The sequence below is a fragment of the Scaptodrosophila lebanonensis genome, unplaced genomic scaffold, assembly GCF_003285725.1.
Source record: "Scaptodrosophila lebanonensis strain 11010-0011.00,11010-0021.00 unplaced genomic scaffold, SlebRS2 tig00000059-arrow-arrow-pilon, whole genome shotgun sequence".
NCBI lineage: Eukaryota > Metazoa > Arthropoda > Insecta > Diptera > Drosophilidae > Scaptodrosophila > Scaptodrosophila lebanonensis.
The window spans coordinates 252,262-267,450 of NW_022060552.1; the positions used below are offsets into that span (position 1 = coordinate 252,262).

Below are 15,189 nucleotides of genomic sequence, written 5' to 3' on the forward strand. Positions count from 1 at the left end.
TGTTTTTGTATCTGGAGGGAACTAAAGCTATTCCAATTATATGATAATAGCAACTACTCATATTTTAACCAAAACATTTCTAAATCTTGGAAAGAATTGTGGAAAGAATGAGCTAAACTGAAAAGAAGAATTGATTCTTTTCTTCTATATAGCTTTGAAACAAATTCATTGCCAACCGAATGAAAAACTTCCTTAAAAATGTTTTATAGTAATGTGGGAATATAAATAGATTGGAAAATTTCTTAACTAGAATGGGAAAAAATCAAAATTTCTAAATTACAATTCAAAATGGTTGTAAAAATGAGCTTCGTTGAAAATAAGAATTGATTGTTGAGGTCCGATTAAGATCTTTGATAAAAACCATTAATATTTTGAAACAGAATAAATAATTTTGGTGCAAACATTATTATAATTGCTTTAGGCAGAACATTAGTTTTGAAAGCTGTTTTGTCATTTGGTTTGGTAACGATGATTAAGTTGGAATATAAGATGCAACACATTTGAAAATCAGCATAATCATTATCATTACTATTTAGTTCCGGCCAATCCATTTTCTGTAGTTTTTTTATACTTCTGTGGGTGCCGTCAAAACAGGTAATGGCAACAACTTCCCCTTCAATAGCGCAACTCTATTTAAAAAGCTAACGACATGGTCTCAAAACTACAATACAACTACAATAAAATACGAATTCTCCAAGTAATCTTTAACTCAATTGTTCATTCTTATTTGGAAACTATAGACCGAAAACTGATACACATCTCTAAAAAGTCTGTGACACCGTCAGACTTCTTTGGCAATTTATAAAAAAAAAGACACAACGCAAGATCTCAAGAGCTTCCTTTAATAAGCTACCTTCAGCTGCTATTTCTGATCCTACAGCAAGAATGTTTGGAACTGGATTGAAGATATCTGTCCACTGCAAAGCTTGGTACAATAATCTAAAACACTTCTCTTTTATTGTCGTTCCGAATCGCTAAGACAGTAGCAGGCTGTGATTTTGTGGTTGCCCATGAAACAACATTTGTAAATCAGTTGTTTGCATCTCGGTACGAACAAAAAACAAACAGCGGCACAGGATGTCCAAGCCGACAACAATTAAGGATGCACTCGCGCGCTGGGAGGAACGCACAAAGCAGGAGGCTGTGAAGGCCACGGACATTGGACTGCAGTTCCAATATCCGCCCATTGAGAAAATGGATCCCACACTGAATACGTTGGTTGAGTGCAACAAGCTCAGTCTGTCCTCCAATATGATTGAGAAAATTAGTGGTATTGGCAGCATGAAGAATTTGCGAGTTCTTAGTCTGGCACGCAATAATCTCAAGTCCATTAATGGCATTGAATCTCTGGCCGATACTCTGGAAGAGCTTTGGGTTAGCTACAATATCATTGAGAAAATCAAGCCGATCGAATCAATGAAAGCACTACGTGTCTTCTACGTCTCCCACAATTTGATCAAGGACTGGGTTGAGTTCATGCGAATGGCTATACCGCCGAACCTTGCAGAGATTTCATTTCTAGGCAACACCCTCCACGAGTCCATGGACTCTTCTGTATTCAACGCCGAAGCCATACGGCGTTTGCCAAATTTGAAAAAACTAGACGGAGACCCAGTCATTCGTAATGTCTAGTTTGAAAGAGCATGGATTTTCTCACAATATAAGGACAAGGCTTTAATATGTTATTAAATTTTCGAGTTGCAAACATTGTTAAATACATAAAATTCCGATTTTGGCAATAAAGGCAAACATAATTGCATTCTATGATAAATATGAAATATTATTGTATTAAAAGGAAGAGATACACCGAACGGTATTTTTTTTTTTTTTGCAGCGATAGTTTAATGGCAGAATATTTATCCATTTATGTTATTTTTGTAAAAACTCTTTTTTCTAAAACAACTGAAGATATAGTTGCTCGGAGAATATACTGAAAATTAGATACTAATCTACTACTATTTTCAACAACTACCTATTTGGTATTTTTTTTTTGCAGCGATAGTTTAATAGCAGAATATTTATCCATTTATGTTATTTTTGTAAAAACTCTTTTTTTTCTAAAACAACTGAAGATATAGTTGCTCGGAGAATATACTGAAAATTAGATACTAATTTACTACTATTTTCAACAACTACCTATTTGGTGAATAATTTTAAATAACTTTTATAAAAATTGTAAATTTTAGACGAAAGCTGTGTGCTTTTACTATATTTTACAGATATGTAGCATGGGGATATAAAGGGTAAATTTTTTCATGTTTTAATCATAATTTTAATGTGTTTAGTTTCCTTTATACATAGCCTTTTAGTAAGTTAAGGAATTAGCTGCATTTGAAGTAAACATTCGATAGAAAATAATTGCATTTCTAAAATAAGAGAACTATCCCCAAAGAAAGGTTTGCATTAAATAAGAAATAATTGTTTTGACCGCTGAAAGCTGTATTAAAAATAAATGACAATTTAAATTAAAGCTCAACATTCTAAAATAATACAATACTACAATACCAATTGAATATATGTACACATTTTGAATGTCGATACATACTTTTATATATCCCTGTTTCTTCCACCCTTTTCATGTATTTTTCGAGAGATACATTCGTACTTTTGTGCACGTCCTTAGAACACAAAACCATAAAGCCTACATGTGTCTGTATGTGTGTGTGTGTGTTTCGACCTTTCACTTGCCCGGTTCCGCTTCTCAACGCCTTTTGTACGTTTGACGTAACGCCCACAGCCAGAGAGGAGCTCTATCTACTAGAAGTTGGCTTCTTTTTTCACACTAGTGCCTCTGGTGGAATGCACCAACTCGCATACACACTTATTTAGGCATTGTCAATTGCTTGCCACACCCACAATACAGCCCCCGTCGGTTAAATGCTAAGCCGCTAGGCCGAGGCCGAGGCCATGGCTTGTCATGTATTTGAGCTCTGATTTTTGCTTGGAAAAACATTTTCTATTCTTGTATTTCATTCGTTTGCATTGCTAAACAGCAGCAAATTTTCCAATTTTCATTGCATTTCTGCTGATGAGTGCTTTTGTTTTGTTGCTTTGATTGTTGCTGGGACTACACTCGCAGGTAAGGCAGGTGGGGGAAGGCAAGCAATCTGTATTGTTCTGGCGAAGACAAGGCAAGGCAAGGCAAGCAGCGAAGCATTGTTTGCATATTTTTATCTATGTATTGCAAATAACGAGCGGATTTGTGCAATTTGCATGTCAGAGAAGTGGGTGTGTCAGGTGCAGTTGTGTTAGAATGCTTTGACATGCTTCCAAAGGTATAAGTATATGAGTATATCGAAATAGCTCATACTTAAGCCCTTCGAGGGTACATTAATTAATCGCTAAACACTCAATTATTGGGCGTTCACTCAAGTTTGATGAAACACACACCTAATAGAATAAACAACAAATCAAGCGTTAATAATCATTTTGAAAGATATTCCGTTTAGTTCATTGCTCAAATGAAGACATTTATTTGTATGAACTGCTCTCATTGCTATTAAGCTTAAATAAAACTGTACAAAGTCATTGATGTGCATTGCAATATCATTGAGTTAACACTTCCGGTTCAGTTAAATATCTTCACTATCTCCATCCATCTTACGATGTTTTTTAAAAGATAAAATAAGTAAAATCTTTAATAGTTCCAAAGTATTTTAGAATGCAGAATACAAATTGTTCTGCGCTTGTGGAGATTAATTAACCAACTGAATGGAAACGAAAGTTTATTAAAATTAATGATATATAATTACAATTAATAAATCTAAGCGAAGTTCCTACAGCTCGTAAATTAAAGTAAAAAAATAACATATATAAACAAAGATAGTATGGGTTTTAATTAAAATTAATATTAGATCTAATCTCTTAAAGGATATAATAGCTTAATCTCAGTAAAAACGTAGAGAGTTTTCTAACCTAATTTAAATTTGAAGTATTTATTTGTATTTATTTATTTTATTTTATTTCTAAAAATACAGCAATGTTTAAATATCGCCTTATAAGCTAAAGGCTAAATACGAAAAATCTTATCAAATTAGAAATATGTCTAATAAGCAGCTACAACTCGATGGGGAAATTGTATTTACCAATTGGTCAGCTATGCCTCGATTCACACCCAATTGTAGTCAGAAGCGTTCATAGACTTCTGACATTTACCATTTACAAAATAAACCTTTTAAATTAAAAACTACCTATATAGTTAATTAAAGAAAACTGCAGATAAATGAAAAAAGGAATCTCCGGTGGGTGAAGATTTAGTAGCGTGTCCAGCATGATGATACATTTCCAAGTATTTATAATATTAACTTTAAATTCTATTTAATATTCTACATTTTTGCACTTTTCTACGCCGTGTGGCATTTTTGGAACCGCTTCTATTGTCATCACCAGCAGTGTGCACAAACATGTATGTTTGGCCGCACTGGAAATTTGTTTGCTTTGTGTGCAGTGAAGTGTGGAATTGTCTCGCTCGCTTTTGTCTGCCAAAATGTCTAACTATTGTGCTCATGCTTGTGTATTAATATTATTATCAAGGCATAACAACAACAGCAACGCAGCGTCGTACACACATACATACATACACGTACACTAGTCATTACGTGCCCAGAGCGCCTATACGAATATGAGTACACAAATATGCCTGAGATCGGAAAACTTGTGAATTTGCAGTTAAATCGAAAAGGAATAAAAGTAACATTAAACTTTCGTGTCTGGCCTTGTTTTTTGCTTCATGATTTTATGCTTTTATTTAATGTTTTTATCTCGGCTTTGTTTTGGCACAAACATGCACATATTTTGCTTCGTTTGTTTGCCAAGTTGTCTGTCTGTTCGGCTCATTCGGTCTGTGGATCTATCAGTGTGTCTGTCTGTGTTTTTGATTATTTATGCGCGCAAACAAATAAAATAGCATTTGTACATATTGGCCCGTGCGACTTATCGTTTTTATGACCCTAACAATTGTTTTCACTTTTACGCGTTGCGCAAAATTCCAAATTGTTGTTGCCAACAGCTTTTTTTGTGTACAGCGGTGCGTATGCGTAATGAGTGCAAGCATTTAAGAACAACAGCCTCTCCAGCTAAGCATTAATAGTATGCAATCACTTTTTTCATTAAGCAACTCAAACTTTGGAAAGTTTTTAGCTACTACCTTAGTAACAAGAACTTAAGTTTGCGAACTGTAAATTAAATATTCGTTGCTTGTTTGCTTAGTTTCTTCTTTAAAGTTATAAGCCCTGAAACCTAAATATGCAGAAAGCTTATTTTAACAAATTGGTTATGGAGTTGATTTAACAACAAATTTAACTTAATAAACTTAAAGTATTAATTTGCTTTTTTGAGTTGATTGAAAAATTGTACAGTATTTTTTTTATAATAGTTTTACAAGTATATGCGGGTACAGAGTTGAACTTAGGAAGTCCATGAACAGAAATAGCATTGTTAACTTCCTGAAGAGTTGACATGCCATGATAATTCTTAAAATAACGACACAAAATCAATAATATAATTGAGAATAGCGAAGTATACTTCCTTCCTACTTCCTAAAACCCATACACTTATCCAATAGGATATTAGAGAACAATTGATAGAATTAACGTTTACTATCTATAGTTCTTTATTTGTATTTATAGATAGAATTAATATTTTCTATCTATAGTTCTTATATAGGTCCAGAAGAACTATAAAGGACTATAATAGTAAAAATTTGTCAAAAACTAGGAATCGATTGTATAATATATAAGATATTAAGCGCTTAACGTTTAAATAATAATATTTGCACAAATTAATAAAATAAATATTAATTCCTCTCTACAGTTCTTATCTATTCGCAGGAAAACCTTTAAGGACTACACTTGTAACAATTTCATTTATAAAATATTTAATGAAATAAATATTAATTCCTCTCTACAGTTCTTATATATTCGCAGGAAAACCTTTAAGGACTACACTTGTAACAATTTCATTTACAGCACTGAGGACTAAAGATTATTTACATTTTGCCTTTATTCATCACGACCATTTTCACATTTAAAGTGTTGCCGCACATTGCTGTTCAGGCGAATGCAGCCTCCCGCCCACACACACACACACACCCACACCCCCCATAACTATATAGCTACACCACTTTGTGGCTTACGGCTCACATATATATCTGCACATACTCGTATATGTCAGGATATGTACACTCTGCTCTACTACATCAAACAAAATGCTTAAAAGCGTTTAAAAAAAAATGAAAATAAAGCACGCTGGGAAAAATCCTTTATGCGCCTGAAAGCACGCTTCGGTATAATTTGCGGTCATGTTCATTGATCTCCTGGGAAGCATTAAAATTTAATGATTTATATCGGAGTGCAAACGGCGCGCGCGGTTGCAAAATTATACAAATGAATTTATGTTATGTCTCTCGCTACTATGCGAGGCGCGGGTTAAAGGGTTAAGAGCGCGTAGTTAACGTCGCCGCGAAATTAACAAACATTTGACTTATGCGCGTGGGTCCAAAGCGAAAATGCGAGAGGCCTGCGGTTATGGACACACAAAAGCAAAGAAAAATGTCTGGGCACAAAAGTATGCTAAACAGAGCAGCATTGGCAGGATTGGGCAGCAGCAGTGGCAAAAGTCATAACTCACAAGGCCGTAATGTGCGGGGGAGGGGCAGGGGGCGGGCACGCCTGGGCATGCAGACAGAAGACAAACTCGGCCGCAACTTGGCGAAAGGTAGCCCGAAATGTTGGCCAACTGCAACTATTAATCAGGCTTTAATTGTTTTTGTGTGTGTGAGTTGGTTACCATTGCTGACACACACACACACACACACAAATACACACATACACACACACATAAAACGCATACTTAGAGAACCACAGCGGCATAGAGACACAGACATATAAAGCACCATGTATCATGTTGCCAAATCTTTATGTAATCTCTGGCATTTGTCTGGATTTTTGTAAAGACTTGAAATAGATTTATGTGCCTTTGACAGGCAAAAGATGTGTGTATGTACTTGTATGTGTGTGTGAGTACGTTCTAAGGCTGAAATTTCCTCAAGAAAGAGCCCGTTTAGCACTGAGATGTAAGCAGACAAAATGCAAATATTTTCGGCACAAAAAGTCATCAATGTGGCCATCAAATATTCTTATTAATTGTTAACTAATACTCATATGTGTGTCATTTTTAAAATAAAATTTGAGCATTTAATATATTTAACTCACATTTTATGAATGTAATGGATACTCTTGGTAGAACTACATTTTAAGCTCGTTTGCTATTCCTTTAATGACAAATTTCTTGAATAAAGCTGCTGCAGGGTAGTTTTATTTGTATTTTTTATTTACTTTCAGTTTTTTTTTTTAGGAAAAAATATTTACACTTTACGGTGGAGAGTGTTACCAATAAACGGAACTCTGTTGATAAATTTGTAAATATCAGCATATGCATAACACTATATATCCTTCACAATTTTACAATTATAATTGTATATGCAAGGTATAAGTAAGTTAGCTTTAGTTAGGAGCCTTGAGTTCTAGAGCATACACAATTTTAAGGCGCCATAAGCACATCTACCGGCACTATAATAGTGTAAACCTTCTGTAAACAAAGTCGGGTCTGGCGCATATTAAACGCTACAAACGATTATTTTCAAAAAGTACTTGACGCAAATCTAAATGCCAAATGCCATGTGTGCAGAAGCTTATAAAAAATTTACAGAACAAGTTTTCTGTTGGTGTTGAAGCTGGCACTGGCAATGGCACTGGAGCTGATGCTGCTACTGGTGCTGGTGCTGGTAGTGTGGCAACTCTGGTCATGACAACACCAACCAAAACACTACAACACTTTGGTGTGTGTACTTCGAGTGGTTTTGGCTGTGAGCTCCGTTTCTCTGCTGTGGTTGTGCAATTGCCGGTGTTTGTTTTTATTTTCCATCTTTTTTGTTTGTTTTTTGTTCTTGTTGTTGCTTCATTTTTTGTTGTTGTTGTTGTTGTTGTTGCTGCGGTCAAGGGTTGTGCACAGCAGCGTGTGCATGTGTGCGTGTTGCCAAAGTGTTGCCATATATTCTAAATATGTTGGTCGCTTGTTCGGTTGGTTGTTCGGTCGTTGGTTGGTCATCTGGTTTTGTTGGCAACAGAAAACAAGCAAAGCAACGAAAAGCACACGTTCAAAATGGCCAACGACAGTTAAACGGCAAAAGCGTCAAGTGGGCGGTAGTTGCTAGCTGGCCGATGGGTGGGCAGCCACTTGGCAACTAAACGCGTGATTTATGCCTGGTCGATGATAAGAGCCGACACAATCAGCAGGCAAATAAAAAATGCTTCAATATAATAGAAATTGGAAACGACATACACTATTTCTAATAAAAGCTTGAAAGAGTAATTTTTGAAGATTAATCTGCCTTTGAGTAGAATTTATAAACTATGGTATGAATAGCACAATACTTGATTATTTGTTCTAAATAGGCAACTCCTGTCTGTCTCTATGAATGCAAGGATATACGAAGCACTGTAAAAACCGATCCTTGTGAAGCATGTTCTCCGGGAAAAGACTATTCAATATATTATTAACAGTGCATCCCTCCACAATAAACTTTCAGTTAATAGTGTTCAATTCTGTGTACTGTAAAGGCCTAACGTACGCCGCTATATTTCGATATTAATGAATGGTTTAATAGTATTAGAATATGAGGGTATTTTAATATGGCCTTGGTGCAGGGGCATATTAAATCGCATAAGTATAAAGCAATCTGCAGAGTTTGAAACCCACACCAAGCGTAAAATATACACATACTTATATAAGTACTTAGAAAAGCAAGAAGGCTACAATATCCAAAGATCGAATTACTCAGATCCACGGAGGGACACATTAACGTTTCGGTTCGATGCATCTCCACTGATTTCTATAGCTTCTGCAATTTTTGGAATTTCTATTTAAAATTTGCCTTCGCTTTTCTTGCATCGCTAATAATTTGAAATATGTGAGTAATTCCCTGCGAAAATCGTAGGTAATATTTAGTTTCTCAACACACAACTGTCAAAGGCTTCTTACCGTTCTACAGCTGGTCAAACAACTCAAAACTGTTACTTGCACACTGGAAGACAATGTCTTATGGAATCGAGTTTCCAGTGTTGCTCAATACCTGCACACTTACCACACTTACCAAACACACACACACACATACATAGAGACTCACAAATCTCTACTAATAACAATCTTTTGGGTTATAAAATTCAATTATGCATATTGTAGCCACCACCGAGCTAGCAAACGTGCTCACATCCAGATGAAATCATTTTCACAAGCACACACACACACACAGACACACACACACATAAGAAAGATAGGCAGACAAGACACACACATATGTACTATATGTGTTGAGTCCAACAGAAGTATTCACAAAGCAATTTCAGGCCAGCTGTGCGCCATTTTGTTTGTTATGGCGGCTTGTGGCTGGCCTTTATGATTAGTGGTGAGTATCCTCGATTCTGCCTGCAAGAATATATCCTGCAGTTGATTTGTTCAGACACACACTTAAGTAGTTTTCTTAGCAAGGCATTATAAAAGATGTGCATGTATGTCGACGAATTTCATGTTAGTTGTGTATTTTAGGCGAAGAGCTGCATACTACCGAGAAAATGCCATATTAGCATTGTTAAGTTAGCAATTTTGACGATATTTTATTTTCATATAAGTTATATATAAGCTGAGTGTCAGATGTGCGAGAATAGTTTTAAATCAAGCTAATGAAAATTATTTACACGGTGTGGTAGAAGAGAAACTGTGAGAATATTTTCCACTGGCACGTAGGCACGTATCAGCTGTGTTGAAAAATATTGAATTTATTTATAATTTCTGCTTATGTTGACAGCCTCTTCAAATGCTGTCCAGGCTACAATGTTTAGAACAAACTCAAGACTGCAATCAGCTAAAAAAATTTCAGCTTTTATTCATTTCAATTTCAGTTAAATGGCTACAAGTGTGAATCAAAGTGAATATAGCTTTTTATGTACATTTATTTAAATTTCCGCTTGCTTGTTGTGACAGCAGCGGCACTTAGTATTAAAAGGGCATCGATCGTTTTACTCTAGCTTGCTAAATGGAAGGTAATCTGATGTAAGCTGATTGCGGAACTGTTTTTAAAAGTGGCTTCGATCAAAAGATGTGAATCTGTTGAACACTGGCTTTCGCTTTTTTCTATTTTATTTTAAAAAAGTAAGTCTGCTTAGCGTCGAAAAAGTCAACTTATAGAATGGGTGCTTACTTAGCAGGAAAAATCGAAGCAGTCTGCAGGTATTATCAAATTTTTTAATAAGCATCACCATGTAATGTAATTTATTTTTAATGCTGTACAAATACTAAAAAATAGCAATATGTATTGATAATTTTTTAGTGGACTTTTATTTCAGACATAATTTCTCTAAAGAAATGAAAGCAATGTTTTGCAATTCATTAGACATTCATAAATCAGTGTAGAGTGTAAATTGGAACTTTTACCTAACAATTAAATAAGGATATGCTTAAAAGATAGCATAACGCAGCAGTTACTTTTGTTAAAAACTTTATTTGGTTGTATATATTTTGTCGACTAATTGGTGGCGGTCTAATTTTTGTTGTTCCTCATCTTTGGAGCCTGAACTAGAATGCAGTTCCTGTCCCTGATAAAGAGCAGCAACAACTGGCTTGTCTTGTCTTGTTTGCAAATGTTGCTGTCAACTGTAGCCTGGCCTTGGCAGCCATTTATTTTTATTTGCCAAGACGAACGACTAGACTCTAAATTAAACCTCTTTTGACCATTCATGGCCTTTAATTCATTCAGTCATGGTCTGCACTTAAGAAGGAGAATAAACAGCGGCTTTCTCTAATTTTTAAGGATTGTCCTCCATTAGCTACTCTTACTAAACTGGTTTGTCGTTTAATTTGCAGATGAACAAATGTTGTATTCTTGCGTTGTTTTGTTTAATTTCTGTAAATCACATTTGTTAATGAAATTTAAAATACACTAGCATCCATTTCCTGTTTCTGTTTTTGCTCTTGGAAACCATTGTGGAAATGAAATTAGTGCCAAAAACCACAAAAACACATTTCGTATCAGTCAGTTGACTTGATTTTTTGCCTTTCGGTTTCGCTCACAAGCTAAAGCTTTTCATCTCTTAAATGGCTATCCTTCATATCTAACCTGCCTCTGCCACTGCTACTGCCACTTTTATGCCTCAGTGCCTCTATTTTCTATTGCTGGTTTTTGGGCATGCTCTTTTGCACACAGAAAAACCTTTTCATTTATCCATGAAGTCTTAACAAGTAAACCTTCGTCGTATCCTTTTCAATTTTTTCGTTTCTCGTTTTTCAACCGACAACACATTTCGCTTTCATTTCATTTAAAAATCCAAAAAAGAGATGAAAATGCATTTAATTCTTGACGGCTTATGGTTATTATTCTCAGCTCTATGGCACCCCCACACCGCCTTTTTTTTATTATAATTTCCTTTTTCTTGCCTACTTTATACTCGTATTTGAACAGACATTTAATATAGCACAGCACAGGCTTAACCTTCAACGTCGCTCAACTGTATATCATTTAATTTTGTGGTGGTCGCTCTTGCTAAGCCCAAAATCCGAGCAATCTGCCAGGTGAAAAGGTAAAAGCCTCAGCTGCAGCTGCTACTGCTGCTGCTACTGCTACTGCTGTTCCTGCTCCTGCCCCGTAACTGGTGTAGCTTATGAAAAGGGGTCCAAGGCTGAGTTGCGTCTTGCTTGTGGTTCGTTTGCCAAAAATCGTTGTGTATTTCAGTTGAATGGAAGGTTAAAGGCTCAACAGTTATGATTGCAAGGTATTTAGATTTTAGGCCCTTAAAGCTTTAATTACAGCAAAAAGGCATACTCGTAAGTCCTGAATTCGAGATACGATACATGTGTATATGTGTGTGTGTTCCTCTAGTACTTTGTCAATTCCAACCAACTGTTGCTGTTTCATTTCAGCTTACCTTAAGCGCTGGATATTCGTCCCACCACATACGCAGTGCCACTTAAGCTGCATAAATCAGCATTCAAATTAGAATTTAGCAGACAAGTATGCCCAGAAACAAACCGCATAACAAACCAGACACTTGTTTTCTAAACAGAACTCCAATTCCAACACAAAGATGAACATGAACATGAGCCGTGCCTGCTCACAGTGTCTGGATTTTCAACATTTGTTGGTTAAAAAACAGGAATAATATTTGATATTATTAAAGAAAATATGATAATGATCCGCACTCCATTCTTAAACTGTTCTCCCAACATCAGTAAAACATAATGGTGACTAAAGTCAGTAAGTCATTACCCATCTGTTTAGAGTAAACAATAATAAAAATCATAATAGGAATAGAGAATAAAAATAATAAATAAATAAATGAAGCATAAATTGAAAAAGCATCAACCCATTAATGCAAATATCTTCTCTGAGGGTGGCAGCCTGGTTACTATATACTTGTAGATTGCAGACATTATTGAAGATGTAATTTGCAAAAAATTCTGACATTAAAACAGCCATTAAATGCCTTTAACTTAAGAAAATCTTTCTTTAATTTAAGAACCAAAAAAAAGCTTTTTAACTGTTAGTGGAAACTTAAAGTTGTAGTTTAAGGAAAAGTAGAAATTAATTAAGGCTTGCAAAAACACTTTGTATATTATTCAGTATTTCAACGGTCCTTAGAAATTCATGTAATTTGATCTAAAAGAACGTTTAAATAAATAATTAGCTACTCCAAAAAGTAAAATAACAATCGAAGCCATGTTTGCAGTACAAACATATAATTAGCTCGCCAATAGCCAAATAATTTTGTTGGTGTTAAATTGGAAATTCTATCTAGTCAGTTTCTATTAAATGAGAAGAGATGATGAAAATTAGTTGAAATACATTTTGATTTGTAAGCTTGTCAAATCATTAGCATTTGAAATTTCGATAGTAACAAGAGTTGAATCCAAACCAACAAATGAAATTATCTTCAATAGTCTGACAGCTCTTCAGTCCACTGTACAGCCGGCCACTTGAAGGCTTTAACCCACTCATCGTAGACCTATTCGTGCACTCATCAGGCGGCAATGATGGTGTTGTTGGCTACGGCTCACTCATTATTAGGCTCAAGTGCAAATTAGTGTATTTGTTAGTAGGTTATTAAGTTCTTCTAGTTGATGCCGTCAGCCCTTAGCCCTTAGCCATCAAACATCAACCATCAACCATCACCCATCAGTTCGCAGTTTTCAGCTCTCTGCTCTCAGCTCTCAGCTCGTAGCTAGCCGCCTTTATTGTTATGCTAACTAAATGAGTTTCGTACGTAAATTTCGTCTGTCTGCCGTTCAACTTGAGTATACAAATTTCATTTCATTGTTTTTAGAGTGCTGCTTCAAACAAATAAACAGCAGCTACAGCAACAGCAGCAGCAGCAGCAACAACAACAACAATGCCACAAAGTGCTTCGGAGCGCGCTCTGTACTCGAACAGTTCTCTGACGGGGCGGTGTACTTGAATAGTTTTAGCACAGCAAATGGCAAAAGTTTTGTAATTAACATGAAAACAGCGAGCATCATACACCAATGCATACACACACACACACACACACACACACATATTTATACAGATTAGCATTTAAAAAAAAAAAAAAAAAAGGGAAAAGGGAATGCCTTGCGTAGAAAATTAACCCAAAAAATTGTTCGCTGTAATGTATGTTAGCCACAGGCGCAGCCAAATACATAAAAAATTAATTAAAAACAATTAGAAGAAAGGCGATGGGAGGGAAATATACTCGTATAATAATGAAAAAGAGTATTGCATAAAATTACCTTAATTATGCTCCACATCCGTTCTTTTGCCTCCGCCCAAAAAATATGCTAAGCCATAGGCTGGCAAAAACATAATAAAAATTCAATCAGGCCACAAGCAAAAAGTCGTGAAAAACATAAAGACCAACAAACACAAAAAACAAATACAGAATCGCACAGCCTGTCCTGTTCTGTCCGCACGCACAAATGACAAAATCTGGCCCCAAAATGACATTAATTTACACATCAACGAAGCACGAAAGGCTCAGACTCTGGCCCAGTACCGGGCCCGGCTCCGGCTCCGGCTTGGGGCTCGGACTTGGGCGGAAACAGGAAGATGCACAACATGGCAGCAAACAACAGCTGAAAGGGGTGCAGAAGGGGCAGTGGCGAAATAAATGCGACAAAGCGGGTAATAAAAAACAATGAAAAGGCGCGGAAAAACAATTTGTTAAGTTTTTTGATGAAAGAAGCAAGCGAGAAAGTGTTTAAGGGAGAGAGAGATAGAGTGTGGGGTGGGGGGAGAAAATGAAAACAATTTTGAGGCTTACGGCCTTAACTTAAGCAGTGTATTATAAATATTTTGAATATTTATTTCAATGCAATGCGTTTTTGCCATTTTTGTAGGGTTTGCCGAAGCAGCGATTATCCATCGTCTAACTAATATAGCCACGCAATTGTATTAGCACCATTTAAATAAAAAAAAATAAGATTAATAATAATAATAATAAATAAATCAATTTATATTTATAATTTTCTCTAAACTATTACATTTACATATAATATTTCTCATTGATTTACATACATATATGAGAATGCGTCGGGTCTTACAAAGTATAAGTATTTATCAGTTTGGGGAAGTGAATTTATACAGTCATATCCATCTCTCATCAGAAATCGACATACTATATTATGTTATTTATTTTCAATAAGTTGTACAAACAGTGTTCTACATAGCAACCTTAATTCCTATTGACGTCATGTCATGCTTTATATTAAATAAATGCTTAAAATATTTTCAGCAGAGTTTTTTTTATTTAAAACCGTTCATAGTGGACAATCATTAAATTTGTTAAATAAACTGAAAGATTAATTATTTCATTTACATATGCATATCATTAATTGATTAATTACATATGTATCATCATTAATTGAGAATAAATAGCTGACCAACAATCTATCGAAGACCGATGGCTAAAAACTAGACCTATTTTTAAGCTTCAATATAAAATATAAGAATATTTTAAATGTACTTAAATAATTGTATATGTACTTGATATATTTTGTTAATGTGGAAAACCAGTGTATATGTTTAAATGTAATCATGCTACATATACATAAAAAAACATATGTTTATCCAAATGAAACACTTTATTGTACTCTATGAAGTTGCAG

At 35.2% G+C, this 15,189-nt stretch overlaps 1 protein-coding gene across 1 annotated transcript; it reads left to right on the forward strand.

Moving 5' to 3' along the window:
- The first annotated feature begins 1,056 nt into the window (after positions 1 to 1,056).
- Positions 1,057 to 1,778, forward strand: LOC115624481 (dynein light chain 1, axonemal). Its single transcript, XM_030519184.1, has one exon. It carries the CDS (start codon positions 1,078 to 1,080, stop codon positions 1,630 to 1,632), a length of 555 nt encoding a protein of 184 aa, XP_030375044.1. The 5' UTR covers positions 1,057 to 1,077; the 3' UTR covers positions 1,633 to 1,778.
- The last annotated feature ends 13,411 nt before the right edge of the window (positions 1,779 to 15,189 follow it).

Excerpts from the sequence above, each read along its gene's own strand:
- LOC115624481 (XM_030519184.1), top strand. The coding sequence starts at position 1,078 with ATGTCCAAGCCGACAACAATTAAGGATGCACTCGCGCGCTGGGAGGAA.